General features: G+C 48.8%; 2 protein-coding genes across 9 annotated transcripts; both read left to right on the top strand.

The window, feature by feature from the left end:
- Positions 1-3,599: 3,599 nt before the first annotated feature.
- TOP1MT (DNA topoisomerase I mitochondrial) lies at positions 3,600-17,408 on the top strand. 3 transcript variants are annotated; one of them, XM_086741358.1, is made up of 14 exons: positions 5,384-5,599; positions 6,900-7,015; positions 8,254-8,375; positions 8,856-8,978; positions 9,498-9,685; positions 10,194-10,338; positions 10,918-11,061; positions 11,600-11,785; positions 12,135-12,203; positions 13,266-13,380; positions 14,235-14,362; positions 15,125-15,219; positions 16,142-16,291; positions 16,710-17,408. In XM_086741358.1, exons 1-14 carry the CDS (start codon positions 5,502-5,504, stop codon positions 16,810-16,812), a joined length of 1,782 nt encoding a protein of 593 aa, XP_086597484.1. In that variant the 5' UTR covers positions 5,384-5,501; the 3' UTR covers positions 16,813-17,408. The 3 variants fall into 3 exon arrangements, with proteins under 3 accessions (XP_010127461.2, XP_086597484.1, XP_086597485.1); XM_086741359.1 differs by lacking the exon at positions 5,384-5,599 and adding an exon at positions 6,234-6,339; XM_010129159.2 differs by lacking the exons at positions 5,384-5,599; positions 16,710-17,408 and adding an exon at positions 3,600-4,417 and having other exon boundaries at positions 16,142-16,295.
- Positions 17,409-20,453: 3,045 nt separating this feature from the next.
- LOC147601868 (lymphocyte antigen 6E-like) lies at positions 20,454-26,576 on the top strand. 6 transcript variants are annotated; one of them, XM_086742693.1, is made up of 5 exons: positions 20,454-20,557; positions 24,622-24,872; positions 24,965-25,078; positions 25,577-25,696; positions 26,174-26,576. In XM_086742693.1, the coding sequence occupies exons 3-5, from the start codon at positions 25,027-25,029 to the stop codon at positions 26,362-26,364; spliced, it is 363 nt and encodes a 120-aa protein (XP_086598819.1). In that variant the 5' UTR covers positions 20,454-20,557; positions 24,622-24,872; positions 24,965-25,026; the 3' UTR covers positions 26,365-26,576. The 6 variants fall into 6 exon arrangements, with proteins under 6 accessions (XP_086598819.1, XP_086598818.1, XP_086598814.1 ...); XM_086742692.1 differs by having other exon boundaries at positions 24,960-25,078; XM_086742688.1 differs by having other exon boundaries at positions 24,622-25,078.
- Positions 26,577-26,999: the final 423 nt, after the last annotated feature.

The raw sequence follows: 26,999 nt of genomic DNA, 5'->3' as shown, positions 1-26,999 counted from the left end.
CTGTCATAACCAACCTATAATTAACTCAGGTTTTTCCCCCCTTAATGAGTTAACTCAGCAGCAGCTTTCAAGAAAAATCCCTGTGTGGTTTTGGCCTCCCTTGAAAGCCTTCGAAAGAGAAACTTGGGGAAGTCAGAATTTATAACAAGAGCCTCGATGTTTGGCAAGCGTTGGGTGAAGCTGGGATGGGTTTCAGGGCGCCGTGTGGTTAGATGTAGCCTTGCATGGCCAAGAGCAGAAGAACCTGGCTTCAGCTTTGAAAACAAGCGTGCGAACAGTGTAATAATATTTCTGGTGGCCACCATGGGTCAGGTCTTAGGGCTCTGTCCTCATCTTCTAGGTCCTGTCCTCATCTTCTAGGTCCTGTCCTCATCTTCTAGGTCCTGTCCTCATCTTCCCTCTGCTTTGCTTTTTCTTTTTCCTTGCCCTTTGTTCACCCTTGTTGCATTTTCCACCCTGTGGCTTTGCCCCCCACCTCTCTTTCCCCCTTGCCATCTGCTATAAGGGTCACTTAATCTCCTAAGGACCAAGGAGGGCTGTGGATGCACATAAGCTGTCATTTGATGCACTTTTGTTTTGGAGCCCTCCCATCCCTTCTGCTGTTCTGGACCAGTGCCCTGATAGCAGCAACACATCTAATGAGCACGACAGTTGAGGAGCGGTGATAGTTTTCATGAACTTGCTCTGTAAAATACCTTTTCAGTGTTGTTGGAAGTAAGACAGGGATTTCCTAACCCCATAAAACCTCAAAGCTCTCCTCGTGCTTGGAAAACTCTTCCTGTTTTGGGCTCCCGGTTTCTAGCCGAAGCAGCTGAGGGAAGGGCAAGGCGATGTCGATGGGATGTGGGTACTGTGGCCTGGCAGGCTGCCATCGCAGGGGTGGGTGGTTGCTAGGGGGTGATGCTGCTGTTGGGGTACCCACGCCAGCTAACCACTCCCAGATCAACACTTAATATCTTTCAGGAGGAGACTGACTCAGCCCTCCACCAAGGGCCATCAGTGGGGCTGAAAGACTCTTCAAGGTCAGTTGAGCAACCTTCTGAATGCTATTTTTTTTTTTTTTTTTTTTTTTTTTCCCAGAGAACCGGAAACTTGTCCTTTCTCTTCTTGCCATGGAGTTGCACAGCCGTGGTTTTCCCTCCTGTATCACTGATACACTCTGCTGCTGATGCACTTGGCAGCTTGGCCACGTCCTGGTGCCTTTCAGTGACCTTAAAGCTTGCCAAAAACATCACAAGTGGGATTTGAGGCCTCATCCTGGGATTTGAGGGTGGAAAGGGAGTCTCCTGGCCCCATCCAACTTTGCAAACGATGCTCGAGTCAGCAGGGCGAAGTCGCTCAGATGCGCATACCTACATAAATAAGGAGGTAGGCGGTGGGGAAATGCTAGTGGGGACAACCAGCCTTGCAAAGCCTGGGAAAAGGGTGTTTTTCTCGCACCCCGTGCTAGATCTGGGCAGAGATAGGGAGCTGAACTCATAAAGCTGTCCCTTAGCAGGCTAATCCTCTCTGCTTCTTAGAGGCAGGGGCTTTCATGTCCATCGAGAGGCCTCTAATAAGACCTTCTGGGGAAGGAGCCGATCCCAAAAGGCAGCAGGAGGACTTTGCCTTCTGAGTCATGAATCTGCTGGTGCTCTGGCTGCTAATGAGATTGGAAGGGCCGAGCGTGTTTTGCTGGGCCGTTTGCCCTAATGAGTTTAGTGGACGTTGTGTAACGTGTGCTCTGGCTGCCTGGAAAAATCATCCAACCCTTGGATTGTGGTGTTTTTTTTTTTTTTTGGGGGGGGAACTTGCTGTCTTTATCCCAGACAAACTCAAAGGCGTTCCTGAGCCCTGTGTAGCTCTGACGTCCCATCAGAATTAGAATTTCATTTCTAAATGAAATTTTAGAAATGGGCCCAAAATCTCCCTTTCCCTTGCAGAAACTATGTCTGTGGGATGTTTTTGGCTAAAAGCAGAAATTATGGCTTTGCTCTCTTTGTGCTCACCTGGATGTGCAGGAGAGCCATCACCACTGTTCCTTGGATGGAGAAACCTGGCTCCCAGCTCCTTCCTGGGTGGCACTGGGGCAACTGGCCATGCTTACAAACTGACCCATGGGCTGGTGCAAAGGCTTGAGCTCAGCCCCAACCTTGCCTGGCATGGGCTGAAGGGCGTAACTCTGGTTGCTTTTCACCTCCTGGCCTAGAAAAGTTGGGGGATTTCTGTGGTGGTGTGCTGATCACAAGCTGGGGATAGGCTGCAGAACATCACAATGGGCATTTCACTTGATTTGGAGGTGGCCATGGCCCAGGCCATGAGGGACAGCTTCATGTTTCACCTCAATGCTGTGGAGACAACCTGGCTCGGTTTAGGCTGTGCTTGCTCTTCCCTGCTTAATCTCTTGCTTTGCTCTTCTGGAACATGAACAACTCAAAGATGAGGTTCCCAACTCCCTGCCTGGTTTGGAGAAGCCTTAGGAGAAAGTATTTTATAGGGGTAGGTTGGTGCTTTATAGTGTTTGCAAGTCCCACAGAAATCCTCAAAATTAACCGGACCTCTTTGCTGACCAGGGAAACGTTCCTTCATTCCCCACCCATATTGCTGATGGTGGAGGTCATGGATCTGGACACTCCTGGTCCTGCAGCTCGTTGCAATGACAAGGCTGTGCTTTTCCTTGTTGTACCAGTGCTCAGGGTGCCTTCTTGGGAGGGGGAGAGCTTGTCCCCACAGTCTGAGGAGATATGTCCCGTCATAAGGTCTCTTCCTCCAGTGTGTCCATGATGCTCAGCATGATGCCATCTTTGTCCTGCTTTTTACTGATGCTGCCAAACCTTGCAGACCTGTCCCCTTCTCTGGGCAGAGGGGTTTCTGGGAACATTTCCTCAGGGCCTTCCCCATTTTGTCTGGAGACCCTATGGTCCTACTCGTTTGAGCTTCCTCATCCCAAAAGTGGCAACTTGGGGCCGTTTCCTCCAGGAGCCAGTCATGGCTGGTTTGGGATATTTCCATCTGCCGCAGCACCTGTGGTGCCACCATGCTTGAAGGGAAACAAGGGCTTGTTTGGGAGCAATCCTCTGATTTTTGCGTGTAAGAGGTGGAGGCTGCTGCTCACCAGTGCAGTGAGAAGTGACTGTGCTTTTGCTGTAGGTCGCAGCGCAAACCTCAGAGAGCAGGACCCACGGTGGAATGTCAACTCTCAGGGACCAAGGCTGGAGTTGGGGTAGGAAACCCAGAGGGCTGACCCAATCCTGTATGAGACATGTCCCTTACCACCTCCTCCATGCACCTGGGCTTTGGGATGATCGCTTTCCTTTCCCAGCTTCAACCTTTCTCCCCTTCTCCCCTCACTATGAGGGTGGTGAGGCACTGGACCAGGTTGCGCAGAGAAGTTGTGGATGCTCCATCCCTTGAAGCGTTCAAGGCCAGGTTGGATGGGCCTTTGGGCAACCTGGTCTGGTGGAAGGTGTCCCTACCCGTGGCAAGGGGGTTGAACAATTCTTAAGGTCTCTTCCAACCTGAACCATTCTATGATTGACTGCTTCCCACAGGTCCTGAAGTCAAGTGATGGTGGTTCTGGTGGGGTTGCATTGCTTTCTGGAGAGCCTGGGGCTTTGGAGATGGATGTGGAGGTCACTGCTATGAGAGAAGGTGAGGAGGAGCTGGACCCTCCTGTCCCACAGCAGCAAGGGGATACCCAAGACTCAAAAAGAAAAAAAGCAAAAGAGAAGAAACAAGAGCAAAGGAAGCAGCAGGAAAAGGAATTGTTGAGAAAAAGAGGGAGCAAAAAGGATGAATTTGGGGAAAGCCCCGGAGATGTGATGGAGGGTGTTGAGGAGGAGGGTGCTGATGGGGGCAGGAATCGGGCAGCGGGACGGGGCAGAGCCAAGCGAGGGAGCAGCAGCAGCCAGGGACGGGGTGATGGGAGGGAAAAGCAGGAGAAGGGGAAAGCGAAGAAGCGCAAGAAGGTGAAAATAGAGGGAGTGGAGAAGATGGGGAAGAAAATAAAGAAGGAAAAAATGTTTGAAGAGGAGCAAATGCTGGAGAAGACAGATGAGGAAGGAGAGGGACTGGAGGAGAGAGATGGGGTGAGAAAGGAAAGTGAAAATAGAAAAAGAGTAAAGGAGGAGGAAGAGGAGATGGATGAGGAAGAGGGTGAAGGATGGGGAGAGACCCAGAGTGCAGAGATTAGGCAGAAGGTGGAGGAAGATGAGGCAGGGAAGGGAGATGTGCCAGGGAAAGAGAAAAAGCAGAAAATCAAGGAGAAAAAGCCAAAGGAAGAAAGAAAAGAGAAAGGGAAGAAGAGCAAAGAGAAGCATGAAGAAGATGAGACCATGGGGAAAACCAGGAAAAGGAAATCTAAGGAAGAAGGAGAAGAAAAGAAAAACAAAAAGGCTAAAAAGGAGGAGAAAGAAGAGGCAGAAAACAAGTGGAAATGGTGAGTGTCCTGTGTGCCTTTGGCCTGTGGGCTGGTCTAACACCGATGCCGCTGGGCTCTAGTTTTATTTATTAGGGCAAAAGGATGAAAATTCTTTTTATTACGATTTTAACTGTTCTGCTGTATTTTCTTAAGCTTTCAACTCGGCGCTCTTGGCGGGAGCAGGGGGATGAGAGATAACAGGAGGCCCAGAATACAAAATAGTATTTGTATAATTTTGTTTTATTCTTATAACAATACATGGAATATGTATTCCTCTGGAAATGGCTTTGCTGGTGTCCAGCCAGGGGAGGGAGGTGCTCATGGGTGATGGAAGGAGATGGTCACCAGAAGCCCCTGTAATAAAACAGCTTCCAAGAGAGCAGGACCCATATCAGGGAGTTGAAGAGGATATAAAGGGGCTGCATTCCCCGCCCCCCCGCCCCCAACTCTTGCAGCAGGTTTTGGATGATCCAGGCAAGCTTTTTGGTAGGAGAGCATTGGGAAAGGGTGTATGAGCAAGGCTGATGGATGCTGATTTTTTTTTTTTTTTTTGAGGTGGCAGGGAGCAGCGGCTTTAGCCACTTGGTGTCACTCTCTCCCAGAGGACCCCAATATCTGGGGCAGAGAAGGAGCATTTAGGGGGCTGGGTGCTTTGGAGCCTGGTGCAAACCTGGGCTGTGGGGAGCTGCTAGGGTGTTATCCCAAACAGGGGTGCCCGTGGGTGCCTGGAGCTTTGGGACAGCTCATGCAGGGCACAAGGTGACGTGACAAGTGGGACTTAGTTTTATTTTTGCTGAGTAATGCCTTTTTGAGGGGGCTGGAGCTTCTCACAGAGACGAGAAGCTGGTATGTATCATCAGCTCGGTTTGCAGTAATTTTGCCCCAAATCACGTGCAGGACTACATTTCCCATAAGGCTGCACTGCCCTGGCACGTGGGGAGTGCCACAACCTGGACTGCTTGGACATGGTGGTGGCTTCTCATGGCCATGCCTTGGGTACCACCATCGCCGTGCCCCGGTGGGTAGCAGGGTGCTGAGGGGAGGATGCTTGGCTCGACCTGGGCACCCTCCACCTCCGCTGTCTCTGTGGGTGGTCGGTGCCATGTACCGGCGTCTCACCTCGTCGCTACTTGGCCGGAGGGTCCGTCACCCTCAGCCCAACCCTGTTTGCCTCTGGACAGGTTCAAGGGGCTGCCACAGGTGAGTGCCGGCGATGCTTCGCTGGGATGTGGGATCGCATGGGGTTGGGAGGAAAGTCGGAGCCCTTACGGCACCCTGTGAATCACCCTTGCGGCTGCCTGTTTCTGAGATGCTTTCAGGCAAATTTTCTATAGCTTGTTGACTTATTTTTTTTTCTTTAATATCTCTTTTTATCTTCTGTTTTCCTGGCACAAAGCACCTTTTAATGTGATTGATTTATTCCACCCTACTTCCCGTGAGAAGGACAAAGGTCAGAAATACTTCCGGGGCGCTGCTGAGCGAGAAACACTGGGGTTTTTTTTTGGTTGGCTTTTTTTTTTCCCCCCAGACTGAAATCTAAATCTTGCTGCACGTTCCCAGCAATCCTTGTTTGTTTTTTTTTTTTCCCCAGAGATGCTGGGATTAAGGCGCCAGTGCCAGCCTGAGCTGCAGGGTGCCGATCCCCTCCCCGTCCCACGCGCTTCTGCTGGCAACGCTGTACCGGCACGCTTCTTCCTCTGCCCCTGGCCTGGGTTATCTCTTTTTAATGCCATTCTGATCTTCAGGGTGGGCATTTTGGCTATATTTTTTAATTTTTTTTTTAATTTAAAAAAAAAATCTTCACGTCACAGCGAAGGCTTGCAGTGATTTTTAAAATCCTGTTTGCTCTGGATGCGTTAAGATCTTGTTTGTGTTAAGATCGGATTATCAAGCACTGGAACAGGCTGCCCAGGGAGGTGGCGGAGTCGCCATCCCTGGAGGTGTTTCGAAGAACTGTAGATGGGATGCTTAGGGGTGTGGTTTAGCGGTGGACTTGGCAGTGCTGGGTTAATGGTTGGATTTGATCATCTCAAAGGTCTTTTCCAACCTGAAGAGTTCTGTGAATGTTGTGTGTTGCCTGTCTCTGGCATATGCAAGGGAACCTTCAAAAAAAAAACGGAGCTAGTGAGGGCTGGGGAGGGAAAAGGGAGGGTACATTTTAGTACTTGCAGCCCCTTTCGTGACTTCTGTGACTCAGCAGTGGGGTCTCTGCCTGTGCCCATGGGTTTGGTTGACTGATCCATCCCTTCCCTCTCCCCCCACATCCCTCCACGTCACCACGCCAACCATGTCCCCTTCCTCAAGACACTTTTTCCTGAGTTGTATTGCAATCTTCCTTATTTGAAAGCATGGGGAAGGCAGTAGCAGAGACAAGAGGATTTCACCCAGGTTTTGTGGCAGCCCTCGCTGCTCACGGAGCATCTTCCTTGTATGACCTTGGGACAAGGTCCCAGACTCCAGAGTGGGGATGCTCTCATGGGCCCCTGTGCATCTGTTCCAGGTGGGAAGAGGAGAAGAAAGAAGATGGGGTGAAGTGGACCCAACTGGAGCACCGAGGACCCTACTTTGCCCCCCTCTACGAGCCGCTGCCTGATGATGTGCGGTTTTATTATGATGGTACGTCTTGCTTGTGACGGGACCTGGGACGTGTGGAGTTGTCTTCTGCCTGGCCAAAGAGCTGGCATCTTCTCCTGTTGTGTGTGTAGGGGGGGAAAGTATTGCAGACCGCAAATTATTAAAGGACCTAAATATCCCATTGGATAAAGCCTGGACTGTGGGTTAAAGCTGGAGGGTTTTGCACATGGTAGGAGTTACAGGGTTATTGGGGACCTCATGAGCGCCTGATGGTTGCAGGGTGCTTCATGCATCCCCTCCCATGCAGGACACCCTGAGCAGGGTGAGAGCTCCCATGCAGCTGGATTTGTGGTGCTTCAATGCAACTGTGTGTGGGTTTGGGACTTGCCCCTCTGCTCACAGCCTCCCCCGGCTGCAGGACATGCAGTAGTGGGGCTGGACTCTGAGTTTCTCGAGGGGAAGCAATGCATTTTCATGCTGTTGACTGAAATCCTTGTGTGTCTCTATTGAAGATGTACTGGAGAAAAAAAAAAGAACATTTTTCTTGTTAAGATGCCTTCTGGGTTTGATCTTTAAATCAGCTCATGCATGGTTTCCCTGCAAGCTGGGAGAATTAGATTTTTTTTTTTTTTTTTGCTTTTAAGCTGCAGTTTGGCTGTCCCACAGCCCCACTGACTGACACATCACTTGCCCTCAAAGATGGAAACATTCCCTGGAAACGTTCAAGGCCAGGTTGGATAAGGCTCTGAGCAACCTGATGTGGTTGAAGATGTCCCTGCTCCTTGCAGGGGGGTTGGACTAGATGACCTTTGAAGGTCCCTTCCAACCCTAACTATTCTATGATTCTATGTTGCAGGGTTTGGCTGGGCTGCTCTGAGCTCCTGGTCATAGCTCCCAATGTTTCACCTCCAAGAAATGATCCAGGATCCAATGCCCAAGATTCCATGGGCAAACATGAGAAGCTCTTGCATCTGTGTCTGTTGCACAAATCTCAGCTTTGAGCTTCCCATGATCGCTCCATCTGTGCGGAAAGTATTTGAGATGAAACATCTCCAAGTGGGATCTTGCCTATTCAGCATAGTCCTGGAAGTGATCATGGTCAGACAGCAAACGTTTGTGTTGTCCTGTGGAGCCACCAATTTGGAACTCTCACTCTGTCTGTTTTCACCCTTTGTTCCTGTTTTGGTACTGTTGAGCACGGGTACTTGCCGAACAGCTGCCTGGTGCTGTGGAGTTGGGCTGTCCCCATAACGGGTGCTAAAGGTCCTCTCTCTTCCTAGGCAAACCCCTAAAGCTGAGCCTGACCACGGAGGAAATTGCCACCTTCTACGCCAAAATGCTTGATCATGAATACACAACCAAGGAGATCTTCCAGAACAACTTCTTCAACGACTGGAGGAAGGTACCTTCCCTGCGAGAGCTGCTTTGCTGTCCACCCTCTGCATCAAACACCCTGTCATCCACAGGCAGGCTCTAGGCTTGAGTGTGGGATGGAGGGGATGAGGGTTTTTTTATGGTTTAGTTCTTATACCTTTTGGTGAAGTTTCTTCAGTCCCTGCAAGCTGCTTGCAGCCATGCTTATGGACCACTCGTTTCCCCAGCAAAGGTTAGAGGTCGTTTGGTTTGTCCATGGATGTAAGCTCAAACATCTGGAGGCAACCTGGCCTCCTGCCATGGCAGCTTTGTCTACCCTGGGGTGGATGTGGCTAGGATAGCTGGTGTGGCTGCTTCTGATTTTTTTTCTTTTTTTTTTTTTTTTTTCTGAAGAACTGGCAAGTAGGTCTCCACTTCTCTTCCTGTGAAGGAGAAGCATAGGCAGCAGCTTAGTACAGAATCTGTTTTGCCTCCTGGCTTTATCTGACCCCTCTCATGTCTTGCTCAGGAGATGACCTCAGAAGAGCAGAAGATAATCAAGGACCTGGACAAGTGTGACTTCAAGGAGATCCACCAGTACTTTGTGGATAAAAGTGAGGCGCGGAAAGCACTCCCTAAAGAGGAAAAGCAGGTGAGGACAGTTTCCTATGACATCTAGGGCTGGCTGCTATATTTTGAGACAACTTTGGGTATTTCAGCTCCTGCTTGTCTCTTTTTCCTGGTGTTATATCCTGATCTGGGCCAAGCTCCATCCCTCCATGACCGTCACATTCCTCTTTATTAAGTTTATCTGCAGAGGCTACGTGTTTCATGGCTTTTCTGGGTGCCAGTCATCCTTGGACCATGATTTGGGGTCCTGTGCTATCCAGAGGGTGCTGGACCTTGCTAAGGGTCTGGTGGCACACAAGCTCTTCTCCATCAGCGTCTCATGTGAGGACAGCTTTACCATGAGGGTTTGCAAAGTGGGTGGAGATGAGATGATGATGTTGGGAGTAAACTTGTACCCATGCTTACATCTTCCTCCAACGCTTTGAGCTCTGCCTTTCCAGCCTTGCTTTCTCCAGGGAAAGAAGGGGAGCAATAGGCAGGCACGACTCATGGGATTTTGGTTTCATCCTGTGAGATGATGGTGGGATGGTGCTCATTTCAGAAACTGAAGGAGGAGGCAGATAAGATCCAAGAGGAATATGGGTACTGCATCCTTGATGGACACCGGGAGAAGATAGGCAACTACAAAACTGAGCCACCGGGGCTGTTCCGTGGACGTGGTGACCACCCCAAAATGGGCATGCTGAAGAAGAGGATCATGCCAGAAGATGTTGTCATCAACTGCAGCAAGTGAGTTGCCACGGGAAGAGCTGAGCTCCTGAAAGCTGAGCTGCTTTTGGGACTGGGATAAACAGCACATCTCCTCTGCCCTGAGGTGCTGTGGGGTTTTGTTGTCTCCTGCAGTCGTTCCTTGCCACATCCTCAGGCTTGAACTCACTGGAGCCCAGAAAAGTAGTGATTGGGTTAAGAGTGTTTGCCCTCTAAGTTACGTGAGTCAGATTGGTCTGAACCCACCCGTATGAAGACTTTATGGCCTTGATTCAAAACACTCCTCAGCAGCCCATCAAGTTCTCCTGTTGTCCCCAGCATCCAAAGGAGAAAGGCCTGATGATGCTGTGGAGCAATTTTGGGTGGGCTATATGTTGGGGTTTTTTTGTTTGTCTTGTTTTAGTTTTTTTTTCTTGCAAGTAATGCTGCAATGTGTTGACCATCCTTGGCTTGCTGTGAGGAAGCAGTTGTGTTGATAACCTGTTTCTTCTCCATGGTCTGAAGGTTGTAAACACTGCTCTGCCCACAGGGACTCCAAGATCCCTGAGCCACCAGAAGGGCACAAGTGGAAGGAGGTGCGCTTTGACAACACGGTTACCTGGCTGGCCTCTTGGACAGAAAACATCCAGAACACTTTGAAGTACATCATGCTGAACCCCAGCTCCAAGCTGAAGGTTGGAGTGATGCTGCTCTTCAGGCAGAGTTGTTTCCTTTTGGACCACTGGCTTTTTGCCAGTGGGGAAAAGGACAGAGATGATTAAGCATCAAGCCTGTTCCAGGGGATGGATTGTTACTGGCAGAGCCATCCCTGTGCCATGCTGCTCACGTGTGTCCAGGGAAGGCTGTTGAAGGGTAAATAAGGCAACTGTGTGCAATCTGGACACAACTGAGCAAGTCTGTTGTGTCAGTCCGCACTGGTGGTACCCAAGCAGCAGCGGCCATGGCCATGCAGTGCTTGACTGCTTGGCTCCTCACTTGCAGTGTGCTGGCTGCTAGCTGGTGGAGGACATCTCCAGACTATGAGCAGCTCAGGTTTGGCCAGGGTCCCAGGTCCAGCACAGCCAGCAGAGGGCACAAAACCCTAGATAAACACTTTCTGCTGTGATTTTTTCCCCTTCATGGATTTTTCTCAAGAAAACAATGGGGTTTGGGCAGTATTTAGATGTTGGAGGTCTTACCAGAACAGAGTTTGACTGGTAGGGGTGGAAGGAAGACGGAGTACTGGGTGGAAATGTTTCAACTTCTCTTTCTAGGGGGAAAAGGACTGGCAGAAGTATGAAGTAGCCCGGCGCTTAAAGGATGTTGTCCACAAAATCCGTGCTCAGTATCAAGCTGACTGGAAGTCCAAGGAGATGATGAAGCGACAAAGAGCAGTGGCCCTGTACTTCATTGATAAGGTATCTGCAGCCTCACCCAGGTCCCCCATTCACGTGGAGGTTGGGATTTAGCTTACCTGGTCCACCCCATCCTGTAGATTTTTTTTGATGTCTGTTGGTTTGATGTCAACTGCTCTTCATGTGGAGCCTGGGTTGCTCCACGTGAGGAACCTGGTAGTGATAATGGAGGATGGTGACTGATCCCTATCTGCTAATGCTTGTGTGACGATGCAGTTGTGTGGCAGCACGGGGGCTGTACTGCTCTTCCCGGACTTTACTTGCATGTGTGTCTCTGTGATGGCAAAGACCCCACTGGTGAGCTGGGTAACTTTATTCTGGGGGATTATATTCAGATTTCTTAGAGTAGGGAAATAATCTCCTGCTGGAGGAAGTCACTTCTTGGTTTCCACCAGGGTCCCAGCAGCCACTCAGGAAGGCACTGTTCTGAGAGAGCTTTCTGGTTTTTTTTCCTCTCCCTGGTCCCTCTCGCACATCCACTTTAACCTTGGAAAGGGGAACTAAGGTGGGCTAGGATGGATGACTCGTTGTCTCCTTCCAGCTGGCCCTGCGAGCCGGCAATGAGAAGGAGGAAGGGGAGACTGCAGACACGGTTGGCTGCTGCTCTCTGCGCGTGGAGCACATCAGACTGCACCCCAAGCTGGATGACCAGGAGCACGTGGTGGAGTTTGACTTCCTTGGGAAAGACTCAATCCGTTACTACAACAAGGTGTCGGTGGAGAAGCTGGTGAGTGGGGCAGAAATGGAAGCAGTGGCCAACATGGCAAACTGCTGCTGCTGGTTTAGCTGGGTAGCTCGGTTCACTCAGTGGTCATCAATCTCAGATTTGTATCAGAAACCTGTTTTAAAGATAGAGCTGGGGGGTTGGGATGGTGGGGAACAACCTATGGTACCAGTGGCTTTGAGGTGCCAGTAGAAGCCCTGGCAGTTGAGCAGGTTGGTGGTGTGGTAGGATGTGTATTCCACAAGTCTGAATCCAAATCTACCTGGATGAGGAGGCAGATGGACATGAGGGAGATACTTGGGATTGATTTGCTCCTTGTCCCTGACTGGGGCCATCCTTTCCTCCTCTTTAGGTGTTCAAGAACCTGCAGCTGTTCATGAAGAACAAGGACCCAGGAGATGACCTCTTTGACAGGCTCAATGTGAGTTGTCACCTCTGTGCTCTTCAAATGGCACTGATGGCCCAGAGGGAGTAGAAGCAACCTGTGATACCCCTGTTGAGCCTACAAGCTCCTAGACTGTGGTGCTACATCAGTGTCATCCCCTACTTTGGTTTTGAACTGTCCCCTCCAGAGACATCACATTGTTTAAACACCCTGTTGAGATGCTGTGGTATTTTTTTTTTTCCATCTTCTTTCTGCACTGGTAGCATCTCTGCTTCCATGAAGGCAGGTTTGGCTGCCTGCTTGCACCCACACGTAACCCATGTCCCTGCTAAGAGGATGACTTTCTGCTCCTTCCCTCCTCTAACTCATCTGCTCAGGCTTTTTTTTTTTTTTAGCCTGGGAAGGCCTGCCCACATAGATGTTGCTGGAGGTGTCAAACTTTAGCTGTTTGACACTTTCACACCTCGCCGGGGCTCAGCAGAAGTGTGAGAGGCTGCCGGAGCACAGTGATGCTGAAGAGATGTGCTGCAGCCTTCCCTCCTGAGCTGCAAAAACCTCCTCCCTCCTCTTCCTCAGTATGTGATATGGGGTGCTACACCCCGTGCTGCCGCTCTGTCTGCATCCCCTGCAAAGCTACTTGTTCATCTTTCCTCTGAAGAGGCTGCTCCTCTCCGGTTATATAAGATTTATCTGTGATAGGCTTTCTTGGTACAAGTAAGGCTTCCTCCAAACATCAGATGACTCTTCTTAGCATCTTCTGCATCCAGTCCAACTGCAGCCCCACGTGCTGCGTAGAACAGAGGTATCAGATGTGATATATGTGAGATGTGATGTTGGATGCAAGATGGATATAGGTGGGCAGAAATCGTTGACTTACTGAGAAATTTTTTGGGTTTAGATGGAATTTGTGCTTGTTTTTGGTAGATGAGAGCCTGACCCAAAAAGTAGACCTGCAAATGACAGGAGAGACTTTTTTAAATGCTTAATTTGATTGATTAGATGGAAGATTGTCTGAAAAGCCAAGTGCTTTATTGTCCTGGCTTCTGCTTGTTCTTTCTTCCTTTTCCACTCCATTTTGTCCTATCTTCCTTCCTCCAGACTTGCATTTTGAACAAACACCTCCAGAGTCTGATGGATGGTTTGACTGCCAAAGTGTTCAGGACCTACAATGCCTCCATCACCTTGCAGGAGCAGCTGAAGGCGCTCACGAACTGTGAGTTACTAACAGTGTTTGTGGCATCACCACCTGCATTGTGTGGTCAGTAGGCTCAGGGATGTCCAGCCATTGCTTTGGGGTCCCTAGAACTGCCTGCCCCTCCTTGGAAGGTCATGCACCAAGTCATACATACCAAGGGTGGTATGTAACTTATAAGGGCATGTGGCAGGCTGGGAACCATAGAATCATAGAACGTTTTGGGTTGGAAGGGACATTTAAAGGTCCAACCACCCTGTGAAGTGCAAGGACATCTCCAACCAGACCAGGTTGCTCAGAGCCCCATCCAACCTGGCCTTGGATGTTTCCAGGGATGGGGCATCCACCACCTTTCTGGGCAACCTGTTCCAGCGTTCCACCACCCTCAGCATAGAAGAGCTTTTCCTAATATCTAATCTAAATCCACCTCCCTCTATTTTGAACTGTCCTTGTCCTGTCACACCAGGCCCTGCTGAAGAGTCTCTCCCCACCTTTCCTGCAGCCCCCTTGAGGTACTGGAAGGCTGCTCTAAGGTGGTCTCCCCAGAGCCTTTTCTCTAGGCTGAACATCTCAAGAGAGAAATAGTTATCAACTCAGTGGCAGTCTAACTGATAGCCAAGATGGGAGTATTTTCCCCCCTGGCCCCTTGCATTGCTGGTTGGTTGCGTTATTTTTGCCTGCCTTGGATAGATGAGAGATGAGGCACAGTATGAGACTTGGTGATGCTCAAGTGTCCTTCATCAATTTCTGCAACCAGTATTTCTCTCTCCTAAAAAAGGATGGGAAAGGTAAAAAACTTGCTATTGTTCTGATCTGTTCCATGCCTTCCCCAGTTCCCAGAAAGGAGACATAATGATGCTTCCATTTATTTCTAGCTGAAGACAACGTTGCAGGAAAGCTCCTCTCCTACAACCGAGCTAACCGAGCTGTGGCCATCCTGTGCAACCATCAGAGGTCTACACCGAAAACCTTTGAGAAGTCGATGAAAAACCTCCAGATCAAGGTGAGACAGACCAAATGGAGAGCCCCCAGACCTGATCTCACCTCTGCTTATTTGTGGGGGTGGGATTTGGGGTTGGGGAGAGAGAGAGTGTGAATAACCTCATGGCTAAAGAGGTCACGTTGATCAAGCGCGGCAGGGAATAAACCAGGAATAGTGGCTTTTTTAACGAGTACAGAGACACCATTAACCCTAGATGGAGAGGGAGGGGTAAGCCCAAATGCTGGATGAAGCACACTTGGCACGGAGTTTGCAGTTGTTTTGGGTTTTTTCCTCATTGTTTGGTGTTTTCAAACCAAGTTGGGTGCCTTTTGTGATGGCACGGCTTCAATAGAGTTGGCTTGGGACCAGGGAAGTTAGTCTTCCTGGTTTGCAGGAGGACGAGCTGAAATTTCATGGGTCTGCTGTGGAAATACCTCAGACTACCATTTTTAATTGTCTTCAGCTTTTGTTCACACTCTACTGATAAGTTTAGGACTTTGCAGAGGCTTTAGCACTGCCGTGAGCCAGTTGGTCTTGGGCAGTTGCCCAAGATGAACAGATAAAAGCTGAAAGTGTTTCTGGCATCTGTGCTGTAAGGGCTTTTTGCAAGATGTTAAGAAATGCTTGAGCTCCAGCAGATGTTGCAGGGGAAAAGTTCTTAGTTCTAGAGAAGGGCTGATGGGAAATTGAGGAGCAATGTGGCAAAAGAAAGGGAAAGAGGGAGGCAGCTGAAACCTCCAAGGAGGACAGGAGCATGGGCTTACTTTGTATTTACCTTCACAGATCGATGCCAAGAAGCAACAGGTGGAGGAAGCCCAGCAAGAGCTGAAAAAAGCTGAAGATGAGTTTAAAGACACAAAAGATGCCAAAGCAGAAGTGTGAGTGACTCTTCCTTAACCTCTTTTGCAGAGGGCCTATGAATGGGGGATGGTGTGGTCTGACAACCTACGTGCAGCTTGCCAGAATTGACGTGCCAATGTTGGGTACCAGGTGCCTACTGTCCCATGGCAGCCTGGCACACGGGTGGAGGTCTTGCGGATGGTTCCTTGCTACAGTTGGATTACAAAGAGCTCCTTCAGGGGGATTTCTTTGTGATAGGATACACCTCGCTGAATATTGAGACTTCAACCCAAGCTACTGGCTTGGAATTATCATATAAATGCCACGGTGCAGAGGATGCCTAGCTTGAGGTTGGAGCTGGGAATACACAGACTGACCTTGACGTATGTGTTTTTTTTGTGGGGCACTTGAGTGGTGGATTGTGGCCTATCTGATCTCTGCAGTAGTCATTGCATGGGTTCTGTCCAAATTTGCTCCCCCCTTGCAGAGCCAAATGTGACTCAGTGCCCGGGGACAGGAGGAGGCTGCAGGAGAGAAACCAGGCTTGCATTTTGTTTTACTCCAGTTCTTGTTTTCTGCTCCTGCCTTGTGTTGGTGAGATGCAGGGCATGTTGTCCAAGACGGTTATTGCTCATGGGATTTGAGGGAGATGGTCTTTGCTAGGTGCTGGCTGTTGTCCTTGCCTGAGTTTGGTAATATTTTTATAAAAGTGCCTTATCAGGTCAAAGCATTTGAGAAATAGTTTAGTACTGAATGGTATATTTGACCCAGCCATTCTGGGGTATTTCTAGGCTCAGGCCTTGTAGAACGTAAAGTGGGTCTAGAGACTACCCTCAACTGAAGCTCATTGGCTTCCTGTCATGCTCCCAAGCAACGGCAGACCAGAACTACTGTATTTTACTTCTGCTGCTACTCTTCCCTTTTAACATGATGTCTGTGTTACTCTTCCTCTGCCCTCAGCAACGTGGAGAAGAAAAAGAAGCTGTTGAAGCGGCTGGAAGAGCAGCTGGCGAAGTTGAACGTCCAGGCCACGGACAAGGAGGAGAACAAGCAGATAGCTCTGGGCACGTCCAAGCTGAATTACCTAGACCCCAGGATTAGCATAGCTTGGTAAGTCTTGGGCATGCTGTGGGGCAGAGGTTCTTCTAGAGGTGTGTAGATCACCTAGCCCGGCCTGGGGAGGAGCATAAACACATACCTGAGCTTTTTGGGGAAAGGAATAAAATTTATATGGCCAGAGAAGCCTGCTGAAGCCCTGGAGATGCTGGAGGAGGAGAGCAAAGTCCAAAGCTGTTGATTCCCTTGCTGCAATTAACTGTTTGCAGGATGTCCCTTCCAAGTTTAGACCAAGGAGAGGTCATTTTGTGCCACTAACAATAAAGATGTGCAGAGTTAACTTTTTAAGGAGGTTGAGGCAAGGAGTTTGCATGGCTAAAAAATACCACACCTTGAGCAGAGAGCATCTCCATGGTGGGAGCAGAGCTGTGATGGGTAGCACATCCGCGCTGCGCCCTCGTCGTCTTTACAGGTGCAAGAAGTTCGGCGTGCCCATCGAGAAGATCTACAACAAGACGCAGAGAGAGAAGTTTGCCTGGGCGATCGACATGGCCAACGAGGACTTTGAATTCTGAGACAGTGCCTTTTGTTTTACGTTTGCTCTCTTTGGTGCTGTTGGAAAGCTTTCTTTACGTGCTGCTGCCGTCGTCGCAGGGGTGGGACCAGGGGGTTGTCCAATGAGAGAGTCTGATACGGGTATTTTGTGCCTTTTTTTTGTATACAAAAGAGCAGCCAGTTTCTAGTTGAAACAGGTGGTGCTGAGTTGTGACACTCATCCTGACTGCAGTGACTTTGATGTGAACTTTTAATTCCTCTTTGGAGTTGCCAGGCGCTTTGGATCTTTTCTTACCAGAGTCCAAGAAGAAGTTTGAATGAGAGCCTTAATTGTGCTGATGAACAAGATTAGATCTTAATCCTATCTCCTTGATGTAGTAGAGCTGCGCTGCCCTTGTCAGACCCGAAGTTGTCTTGATGGAGAAACACAAGGCAATGACGGCACCAAAATAGGCAGCTGCGGTGTACGACCTGGGCTTGGGTCAGGGATGCGCTGGGAGGAAGGGGAAAATATCTCGGGGTTTTACATGTCAGGGTATTTTGTACCTTTCCACCTCCAGAAGAGGAGAACATTGTGCAATTGTGTAAACAGAATAAAAAAAAAAATGGAAAAAAATGTTGTTGGAGGGAGTGAATGTCATGGCAGGAGAAGGGAGGGGAAAATACTGGAATAAAAAGCAGGTTTCACATCGGAGGGATAAATTCACCTTGGTGTGAGCCCAAATGTGCCTCAACCTTAGTCTAGGAGAGGACATCTTATTTGGGGCCTACTTGCTCCAGTTGGAAACTAAACTGTCCAGCCGCAGATTGAGCAACGGGAAAGGATGATGCTGGCTGTGGGGCTGGACCAGGCTCTGATGGGATGTGCTGGGGAGCGGCACGGACCTTGCTGGAGCTGTGTTGGGACGACAGCTCTGTCGCCAGGTTGCGTTCTCCCCAGTCTGCTGCTGCTGCTGGGCATGGACCATAAATTATGGGTGCTTGCTGCCTATTTGGCTGCTTTACAGAGGAGAAAAAGTGATATCAGCAATGTACCTGGCAACAGTTCACCTCCATGCCAGTGAATCCCAGGTGTAAGCAAGCTGTTGCGTTGGCAGCAGAGCTTTGTGGCATCTCAGGGCTGATGTTCAGGTCGCTGTAGACCAGAGCTCTCGGTGCTTCCCATGTGTTCATGTAGAATCACTTGTTCTTGTGTTTAAACTCTTGCTGGTTTGGTTAGAAGTCAGGTACTTGAAATGCATTTCATTAAAACTGGAAGTGATTTCTTCCTGAGGTGACTGGAGGCTTTTCTGCAAGTTCTCCAGGGTAAAGTTCTGCTGTGAGCTGATGTGCAGAGGCCTGAGCCAGGGCTCAGTCTCCATGATGGGGTTCTGCGTATGCTCAGTGGTCTGCAGGGGATTAGGCTTGGTAGGAAACCCTTTGTCTTCAAGCAAAGAACCTGCCTGCACATCGCAAAAACCATTTGTGCTTGGAGACTAAGGGTCTGTATGCAAAACTGAGCCACCAAAATTGAATTATCATGGAATGGTTAGGGTTGGAAGGGGCCTTCAAAGGCCATCCAGTCCAACCCCCCTGCCAGGAGCAGGGACATCTCCAACTGGATCAGGTTGCTCAGAGCCCTGGCCAACCTGGCCTTGAACATTTCTAGGGATGGGGCATCCACCACCTCTCTGGGCAGCCTGCTGCCAATTGCTGCATGATAAGAGTTGTGACAAATATAAGGGGAAAGGCACGGGTGAAGCCAGGGTTTCATCTTACGTCTGCTCTGGGTGTACTGCACCACTTGGCTGAGATGTGGCAGCTTTTGAAACTCTAACTGGGCTCTTTCTGCAAGCCCCAAGAGCTCATGTGGGTTTCAGTGAGGCAAACGCCTCCTGAAACAGCGATCTAAATCTGAATGGTGGCAATACTTTTTATTTTTTAATTTTTTTCTTTTTCTGGCCAAGGTAGAGCAGTCATCAGCTGCGCAAGGAACAGGCAGGAGCTGCCAAGTGTGCCTTGACCCCTGTGTTGGGTTTGTACCTGTAAAACTGAGGTAACTGGCTTGGGGTCAATGGATGGAGAGGTTTTTCTGCCCACTCTGCTAAATGCTTTCTGGCTTTCAGAAGAGGTTAAAGTGAAGATAAATATCGAGTGATGCATTGGTAAGAGCAGCTGCAGCAGTTTGAACAGCTGCTGGGGAAGCAGTGGGAAAAATGACTGCAGAAAGTAAATCCTACTGCAGCTTTGGGGGGGAAATGAGTAATTTGATCCTTGGCCTCTCCTCCAGCAGGCCTCCGTCAGTGCTGTGATCCTCTCCTGGTTTAATGGGGTGGAAAGGCTTGAGAAATTGGTGTCCCACATGGCCCTGTCCATTCTCACCCTCTTTTTGCTGGGGCAGTGGATCCACAAAGCGAGCGCTTGGTGATACGTCGTGCTTACAAGGGTTGTGCTTTCTCTGTCAAAGCATCCTGCTTCTCTCCAAAAGGCCATGCTTGGAGCAAAATTGAGGTAGTTCAACTCCAGTGAGAGCTCAGCTGATGAACCTGGAGGCCTTGGTTGCCTCTTGCGCTGCAGCAGATGAAGATGGCAGATGGGCTCTGTGTGACGTGAAGGACTTGTTGGCCATGCTCAGATGCTCTGGATGTCAGAGCTGCAAAGACCTGCCAGTGTCAGCTAAATAGTACTTATTGGCTATTCTCTAGGAGCTTAAATGAATCATCCTTTCTCCAAAGGGTGTTGCCCTGGATTGTGTTGCCCTGTAAACCAGCTCCAGAGGCTTGACCAAGACTGGAAATCCAAGTACATGGCAGGCATGAAGCAAAAGCAAGGTGGAGAGTTCGTGTGTTTTGCCAGGCATCAAATAACCCGTAACAGGGTGAGTAACACAAGCTGTTTTGAAACAGCAAAGCTTTAATGAGAGGCTGATAGTCTTGGGCCGTGTCCTCTTGGCCCTTGGCCATCAACAAGTTGGAGAAGCTGAGCTACTCGCCATAGACATCACAGTAGCATGAAGGAGCAGTCTGGCCTGTTGCCCAATCTGTCAGGGATTTTCCACCACTTGGGACCCTGTGGACCCCATCACAGACATCTCTCCGTAGGATCTCTCTCAGCCCAACAGTTTGGGGTTATTTGGTGACTCCAAGAAACGCTGGCATACTCAGCTGAACCCTACCTGCCTTGACCCTTCCAGAGATGTTTTCAGCCCAGCTTCTCCAATGAAGCGCCATTCTGTAGGCACATAAAACCCTGTGCTTTCATGCCGAAGACGCTTGGTGGCCCAAAGTAAAGATACTAGCAGTTTTGCCAGTATTTGACTAGTGAAATGCAAGGTCAAAAACTTCACATTTTTCCTTTGCAATTACTTCCTTTTTTTTTTTTTTACTTTTAAAGTAAAATTAAAAAAAAAAAACCAGGAAGGGAATATCTGCTTTCAGGCAACACCAGAAATTATACCTCTGCCTGCAACTTTCTCAGGGTTATTAATGTGCTTTTCCTAAAAGCCTGTTGCTCATATTGGTTATGAGGAGACCTCAAGGCAAATTTACCAGGAACAAGGCTGCTGATGCTGATACTGGGATGGACTTATGGCTGCTCTAGTTACATAGTGATGCTCAAAAAAAAAAAAAAAACCAAAAAAACAAAAAAAAACCCCAAACCAAAAAAAAAAAACCCCACAACTGAAAAACCTTCTGGAGGCTCGAGAGTTGGTCTCCCTGCCTGCAGGCTGGGGATGTCCTATACTGTGTGATGGCACAAGGACAGTGCTGATACTGTGGCTGCTTGGTGAGATTAAACCTCTGGGTGGTGGGATGCAGAGAGAAGTTCCTCTTGTCTTGCTTTGGCATCTGCTGCTCACACCCAGCTTCTTCCTGTAAGGGCTGAGGTTGGGAGGGTCTGTGAAGGGCTTGAGTCCAACCTCCTGTTCAAAGGAGGGCCAACTTTGACCGGGTTGCTCAGGGCCTTCTCCAGCCAAATTTCTATATCTCCAGGGAGGGAGGTTCCTCCTCCATATCTCAGGGCCCCTGTTTTGGCAGTCAATTGCTGCACTGTCAAACTTTTTTCTTCTTCCTTACATCTGCTTGGAATTTCCCTTGTTGCATCTTGTAACCAGCTGCTTGTCCTTTTTTTTTTTTTTTTTTGTGGTCCTCCGAGGAGAGTCCAGTTCTGGCCTCTCTATAGCCACCCCCCATTAAATAGCTGAAGGCAACAACTTGATTCCCCCTTAGCCCACTCCCCTCCAGCCTGCTCTGTTGCATGGGGTCACTCAGCCCCACATCTGTGACTTTACTGAACTCTATGAGTTTCTCAGAACTTCACCTTCCGCTGAACGCCAGCCTCAAGGGGGTGGGGGGGAGCTTATGTCTGAAGGAGGTAGGACCATCTCTATAGCTTGGGGGTGTGTATGAGTGATACCTCTCCCCACATAGGAAGTGGTTCAAGCAGCATCCCGGAGAGATGGCAACACGGTGCCTGCAAAAGGTGCCAACGTGCAAGACTTAAGGCCCTTGGACTGAGCCATGTTTGTTAGAAACCTTCCCACGTAGTGCTTTCTCCTGGAGATGAGTCAAGCTTTTGATGCAGGGCCAACAGATGATTGATCCTTGTTGATGGGGAAAGAAAAAAAGTGCATCAGCCTCCACTTTCCATAGTGGTGAGGGTTGGCAGAGATGCTCCCCTGCCCATCAGGGTTGCGTGGGGTGAAGAAGGGGTCCTGGCAGGTGATCAGAGGAAGGGCAGCCATCAAAGCTGCTTAGCTGCTCTTTCATCTGCTTGACGATGGGGCCTTTGCTCAGCCATTCAGAAAGAAGGGCTTTTGGCTGATTCATCTTAATTGGTGCAGAGAGGGAAGTGGGTGTGATGAAAACTCCTCAGGGAGGAGCCTTTGCTGTTGAACTGCTGCTTCTGCTCTGCATCTGCTCCCTGGTGAGTGATCAGATTAAGGAGAAAACAAAACCGCTCCGGTCTGGCTGACATGTGAGAGGTGGGAAACCCCTGTGGGTGTGAGGAAACGTGAAGGGTTTCCACAGGGGGTTTTTCCTCCCACCCTTCTTCCCTGGAGACCTGATACTGCAAAAATTAAAAAAAAAAAAAAAAAAAGGGAAAAAATAGAACAGAAACTTTAAAATTGAAGAGCAGAAGAACATTTAAGTTGAGACTGTCACTGCTGTGCTTCAGACCCTCTATCTCTGAACACAACGGATGGAGGAACTTCCTTTTCCAACGCCGTTTAGCAGGAGAGAAGGTGATGTCTGTGGTTTGGCATAAATAAAACATGTGCTTAAGGAGCTCCCTGGGTTTATACAGTCACACTCTGTGTCCATCAACAGTCAGCCAAGTTTGGACTGCCGAAAAATAAGCTCAAATTGGGTAAGCTATGAGAAATGGGATCTCTGTGATAAAATGGAGGATGGTCTAATGAGAGGCAGAGGAAGGGCTTCCAAGGCAAGTATAAAACTCCAGGATATCAGGTTTGTGTGCAGCAAAGGAGAGCTCCTGGCACTTGCGTGCAGCTGTGGAAGGGGCACGGGCTGCCCATCCTGAGTGTCCCATAGGGAATGAGTAGATGATGTATAGGCTGGTTCTTCCTACAGCTTCACATAATGATATTTTTGGCCAGCTGAGCACATATGTTGTTTAAAAAAAAAAAAAAAAGCCAAAAAACCACCAAAGACTCAGGAAGAGCTCAGCTCAGCCAAGCCTGTCTCAAGCTCTGAGAATGGATGCTCCAGGCTTTAATCCTGAGTTGCTGCGAACTGGGGTGTGAGTAATTCCAATAAATTACTTGATTAATATTCTTAATCCAAGCCTGCATTAGGCTGCAATTAGAAGTGATGGGCTTGACTCAGAAATAAGCCTCTGAATAACTGCTTTCACAGCTGCAGGAGGGCTCATAAATTCCTTCTGCTGCCATGAGCCTGAGAAGAGCGTGATGCGAGGTCTCAGCAAACTGAGGTAGCTTCCAGTGGTTGCCTGGTATTACGTGAAGGACGGTGAGGCAGATAGCTGATGCCTTTCAAAAAAAGGTCTCTACTCCCTTCCCACAGATCACCTATACACCAATGAGCTCTCTGTTTCATTTTGTTTGGGTTTTTTTGTTTTTTTTTTTTTTTTAAGATGTTCTGTGTAATCTCTTCCATCTATTTCTCAAACCCTATCTGGACTCTTCAACTCCTGAAAGCTTAGTTTGCCAATGTGGAAGAGAAGGGGGTGGCAATCATCTCAACTGACTTTAATTAAGGCTCATGTTTCCTTCTTGGTAGTCCCCCAGGCAGGAACAGTTCCTGACTCCCCATAGTTCATTCCTGGTGCTACAAACCCCACTTTCGTCAGAAAAATGACCCGGGGGGGGGGTGTGTTAAATTTCCACCACCCCTTCTCCTGTGTATCCTTGGACCAAGCACTGTCCCCATTTCTGCACGTACAAGGATTCCCCACGCAAATAGGCACGAGATAAACTCAGAGCGTATAATTCTATAAATAAAATGAAATATCTCAGTCTAGTTTTTTTCCCTTTGAGAGTCTAAGGCAAGATTGTTTGTTATCCCTTAGCACTTTGATTTGGTATTGCCTTCGCTAGTGATAGGCCACAAGCTTTGCACTGAGTTTGCGAGATCTCAGGATTGAGGCTTGTTAGGTTTGCTCTGACTGAGCTTTGTCTTGACCTGCCTGAGGCTTTTTTTTTTTTTTAAAAACTCGTCTGAGTGGTAAGAGCAATTTTTCTAACTGACCGAATGGCTATGTCTAATTTGTTTTACTTTTGTGTATCTTTGTGTAGCACAGCTGTAGGTTTACACAGATAGCAGTAAGAAGCCATTATTCTGTGTAGAATGAAGTATTTATGACTCTGACCCAAGGACGTAGTGTAGAGAAACACGAGCCTGGTACGACAGCAAAGGACTTGAGAGGTGGAGATGTGGGATGTGGTGCAGAGGAGTGCAGGTATGGGGTGACGGGGTGGGGCCTGGGATGGAACGGGAGACCCCTTGGCTATAAACCACTCACTCAACCGAAGAAATGCAGACCTGGAGCTGGACCAGGCTGGTTTTAGGGTTAACAAACAGTACAATGTGTAAAAAGCACTGTGTATAATAAATTGAGGTGTAACACGCAGCTGCAGACAATGAAACGAAGTGTGTAACAAAAAAAAAAAGAAGTAACTAAACATAATTGAAATTACTCTGCGTGGATCCTAGAAAAAGAAGGAACCATCAACATGAACATCTTATTTGTCCTGGCGCAGGGCTCCAGATGCTGACAACTCACCACAATGCCACTAGTATGAAACCCTCAAGAGTGGGAAGAGTGAGTGTAAGACCAAGAAAAGGGGTAGAAACTGCTAAATACGTGTAACAATTTCAATGAGTATCATTCTGCAGAGGATTATTTTTTATTTTCTGATAATAGTTGCATCTAGACCAACGATCATTCTTGGATGAGGCTGTTAAGATTTCAGTTACGCTAATAACACATATGCACGTATACGTGGTGTGGTTTCTCTCTGCCTGTAAGACAAGATTTTGAGGTTCTAGCAGTAGCGTTGCATCTTTCTCCTGATCTTTCTCTGCTTCTCTCGGGCTCCCCTGATCCTGCTGGTACCACGCCAAGCTTCGAGTTGTGGTAAAAGAGCTGGTAGAGCAGCGCTTGGGGCCAAGACATGAGAGGGAAATCTGCGTAGCTGCGGGGGGAATGAGCCTTCCCAGTGCTAACCCAAGGCTCCAGGCTTGACCCCAACTGGGCAGCTGACAATGGAGAGGAGGTAGCCACTGGGTTAAATGCAGCGTTTGTCCTGGTCCTTAGAGAGTGGCTCCTCCTTGGTGGACCCAGCATGCATATCTCCTTTTCTCTAGGACCGACGCACAGCATGCAAGTTCCAGAGTCCCCATCCCCCTTCTGATGGCCTTGCTTCCTCCTGGGCTGGTCACCACTTCCTACCCACCTTTTATCTCCTGCCTTCTTTCAAAGAGGAACCGCTGCTATCGGTAGCAACTGCTTTCCTTTCGGCTTCTTTTGAGGTATTGTGAAACGTGTGCTCGAACAAAGGCAGCACACAAAACTCAAACAGCAGATGCGAGCGCCGGGCTCCTGCAAAGCTCTGCAAGTACGTCTGACCCCCCTGGTCCGGGCTGTGCACACTGTGCAACACGCGGGTTGACCTGTGTCAACATTTGCATCGGACACCTTCCAGGGTAGGACTCCACAGAGGGTTGGGAGCTGCTTCCCCTGAAGACCGTGGAGGCAAAGAGCAAGAGAAGATGAGGGCTCTCCTGATGGCATGTCTGGCTGCTGTCCTCTGCGTGGATGTTGGTGAGTTGTTCAGGATTACTGCAAGGCTTGGGCTGGGGTGGAGAGTGCTGGTTTTTTTTTTGGAGAATCCACATCCATAACTTCTAAGTCTTCTAAGTTGGGTTTTCTCTGTAAACTCAATTGCATTTTGAGATCTGCAGCTAACGCTATGCTTCTTAGATGGGGGTGCAATTAAGCTTGGAGCTAAAAATTGAGTGCAACCTTCACTGCTCCTCTGGCCCTGTGAACATTTGCTAACTGCTGTAATGGGGTAGTTGAATATCAGCGCCCGCAGAAAGCCTCTACCACCCACTCATCTGGAAGGAGAGCTTTCGTTACAGGGAAGTGTGTGTTTAGCAATTTTGGATGTGGGATAGTAGAAGGGGTAGAACTGGCTCAGCCAAATCCTGTATGTCTTATTCTGTGTCCTGTGGCCTGCATGAGGATGGAAACAGGTCCAGCTGAGGAGGGGTTTCTTGCTTTGATGTTGTACAAATTCATTATGTTCCCCTTCTGTAGCTAGCTCACTGACGTGCTACACTTGTACCAACCAGACCAGCAACGATCAGTGCCTGACGACTTCCCCATGTACCAAAAATGAGACAGCCTGCGTGACTATAGTTGGGAAGATATGTATCGGTGAGTCCTGTTCCCATGAACTGCCTGAGTTATGACCTCCCAGCCATGCTGACCAACGCTCTTGTGTACCCCAGCCCTGCTCTGTGTCATAGAATCATAGAATCATAGAATGGTTTGGGTTGGAAGGGACCTTCAAAGGTCATCCAGTCCAACCCCCCTACAAGGAGCAGGGACATCCCCGACCAGAGCAGGTTGCTCAGAGCCTCATCCAACCTGGCCTTGTGTCCTTTCCCCCCTTTCTGCTCCAGTGCACTTGGGTCTAAAATGTTCCCCTTCCATGGGGCTTTGCAAGAACTTGAATAGTGCTGGGTTACAGCCCAATTGATTCTTTGCTTGAATAACGAGGCAGAGGGTAGTTAAATGAACACCATAACCCATATAGATATGCGTGATCTTGCATGCTGCTTACACAATAAAGTTAGGATTTACCTTTGGAAGAAAGACTCATGGCTTGGTTTTATTTGACTTTTTATCCAGGCGCACAGCAACAGAAGCTGATCAGCAAAAACTGCGTTTCAAACTGTAGTATGTTTCAAGACCCTTACGAATGCTGCAGTCAGGACAACTGCAATCGCAACGAGGCATCTGGGATGAGACCTTCTGTCGTGGTGCTGGGAACTGCAGTTCTGGCCAGTGTTGCCAGGCCCCTTCTCTGGACTCAGCTGTGATGAGGTTCCTCTTCAATAACCCATGCGAGCTTCTTAACCCATCCTGGTCCCTCAGCACCTGCGTTTGCCCATCTGTCCCCAGAACGTCTTCTGAACATCTGATGTTCAGGCGTGGAAAGGCCAATCTGAAGCTAGCTTGAGCTTGATGGAGAAGAGATCCCTCAGTTATTCTTTTATAGCTTCTCATGCAACAGGGCTCTGCAGCCACCATTAAAAAAAGGAAAAAAAAAAGACATTTCTAAGATGTTTATTATTTATTCTCTTTTTTTTAAATTGAGTTCTGACTCACAGCAGGGCTGGGGTTGTGCAAGCAACGTGGTCAGGTTGTTCATGCAAAGAGCTAAACAAATGGAGGTGAGTAGGAGGAGAACGCGGTCCTGATCAGCACAGCGCCAGAGCAGACTGTGTCTCTTACTGTTTCAGCCAGGCAGAAGTTTCTGAAAGCTTATAGAAAAAGGTTTGGAAAGATAATAAATTTGTATCTCCAATGGTATTGTTCTAGTATGCTGTCAAGACTCTGTTCTTTACAAGGTCTGTGACAGCATGGGGAAGGTTCCTGGACCTGGGGTCAATGGTGCCCAGCTGTATAGCCAAGCTCTCTTCCTTTAAATAAGGTGCGTGAATCCAAAATACCA

Source organism: Chlamydotis macqueenii, chromosome 2 (genome assembly GCF_036417535.1).
Source record: "Chlamydotis macqueenii isolate bChlMac1 chromosome 2, bChlMac1.mat, whole genome shotgun sequence".
In the NCBI taxonomy this organism is placed as follows: Eukaryota; Metazoa; Chordata; class Aves; order Otidiformes; family Otididae; genus Chlamydotis; species Chlamydotis macqueenii.
This window is presented reverse-complemented; position numbering and strand designations above follow the sequence as displayed.

Excerpts from the sequence above, each read along its gene's own strand:
- LOC147601868 (XM_086742693.1), top strand. The coding sequence starts at position 25,027 with ATGAGGGCTCTCCTGATGGCATGTCTGGCTGCTGTCCTCTGCGTGGAT. Across the intron at positions 25,079-25,576 it reads TGTCCTCTGCGTGGATGTTG|CTAGCTCACTGACGTGCTAC; the intron begins GTGAGTTGTTCA and ends CCCCTTCTGTAG. Across the intron at positions 25,697-26,173 it reads AGTTGGGAAGATATGTATCG|GCGCACAGCAACAGAAGCTG; the intron begins GTGAGTCCTGTT and ends CTTTTTATCCAG.
- TOP1MT (XM_010129159.2), top strand. The coding sequence starts at position 3,600 with ATGGATGTGGAGGTCACTGCTATGAGAGAAGGTGAGGAGGAGCTGGAC. Across the intron at positions 11,062-11,599 it reads CCCTGTACTTCATTGATAAG|CTGGCCCTGCGAGCCGGCAA; the intron begins GTATCTGCAGCC and ends GTCTCCTTCCAG. Across the intron at positions 12,204-13,265 it reads ACCTCTTTGACAGGCTCAAT|ACTTGCATTTTGAACAAACA; the intron begins GTGAGTTGTCAC and ends TCCTTCCTCCAG.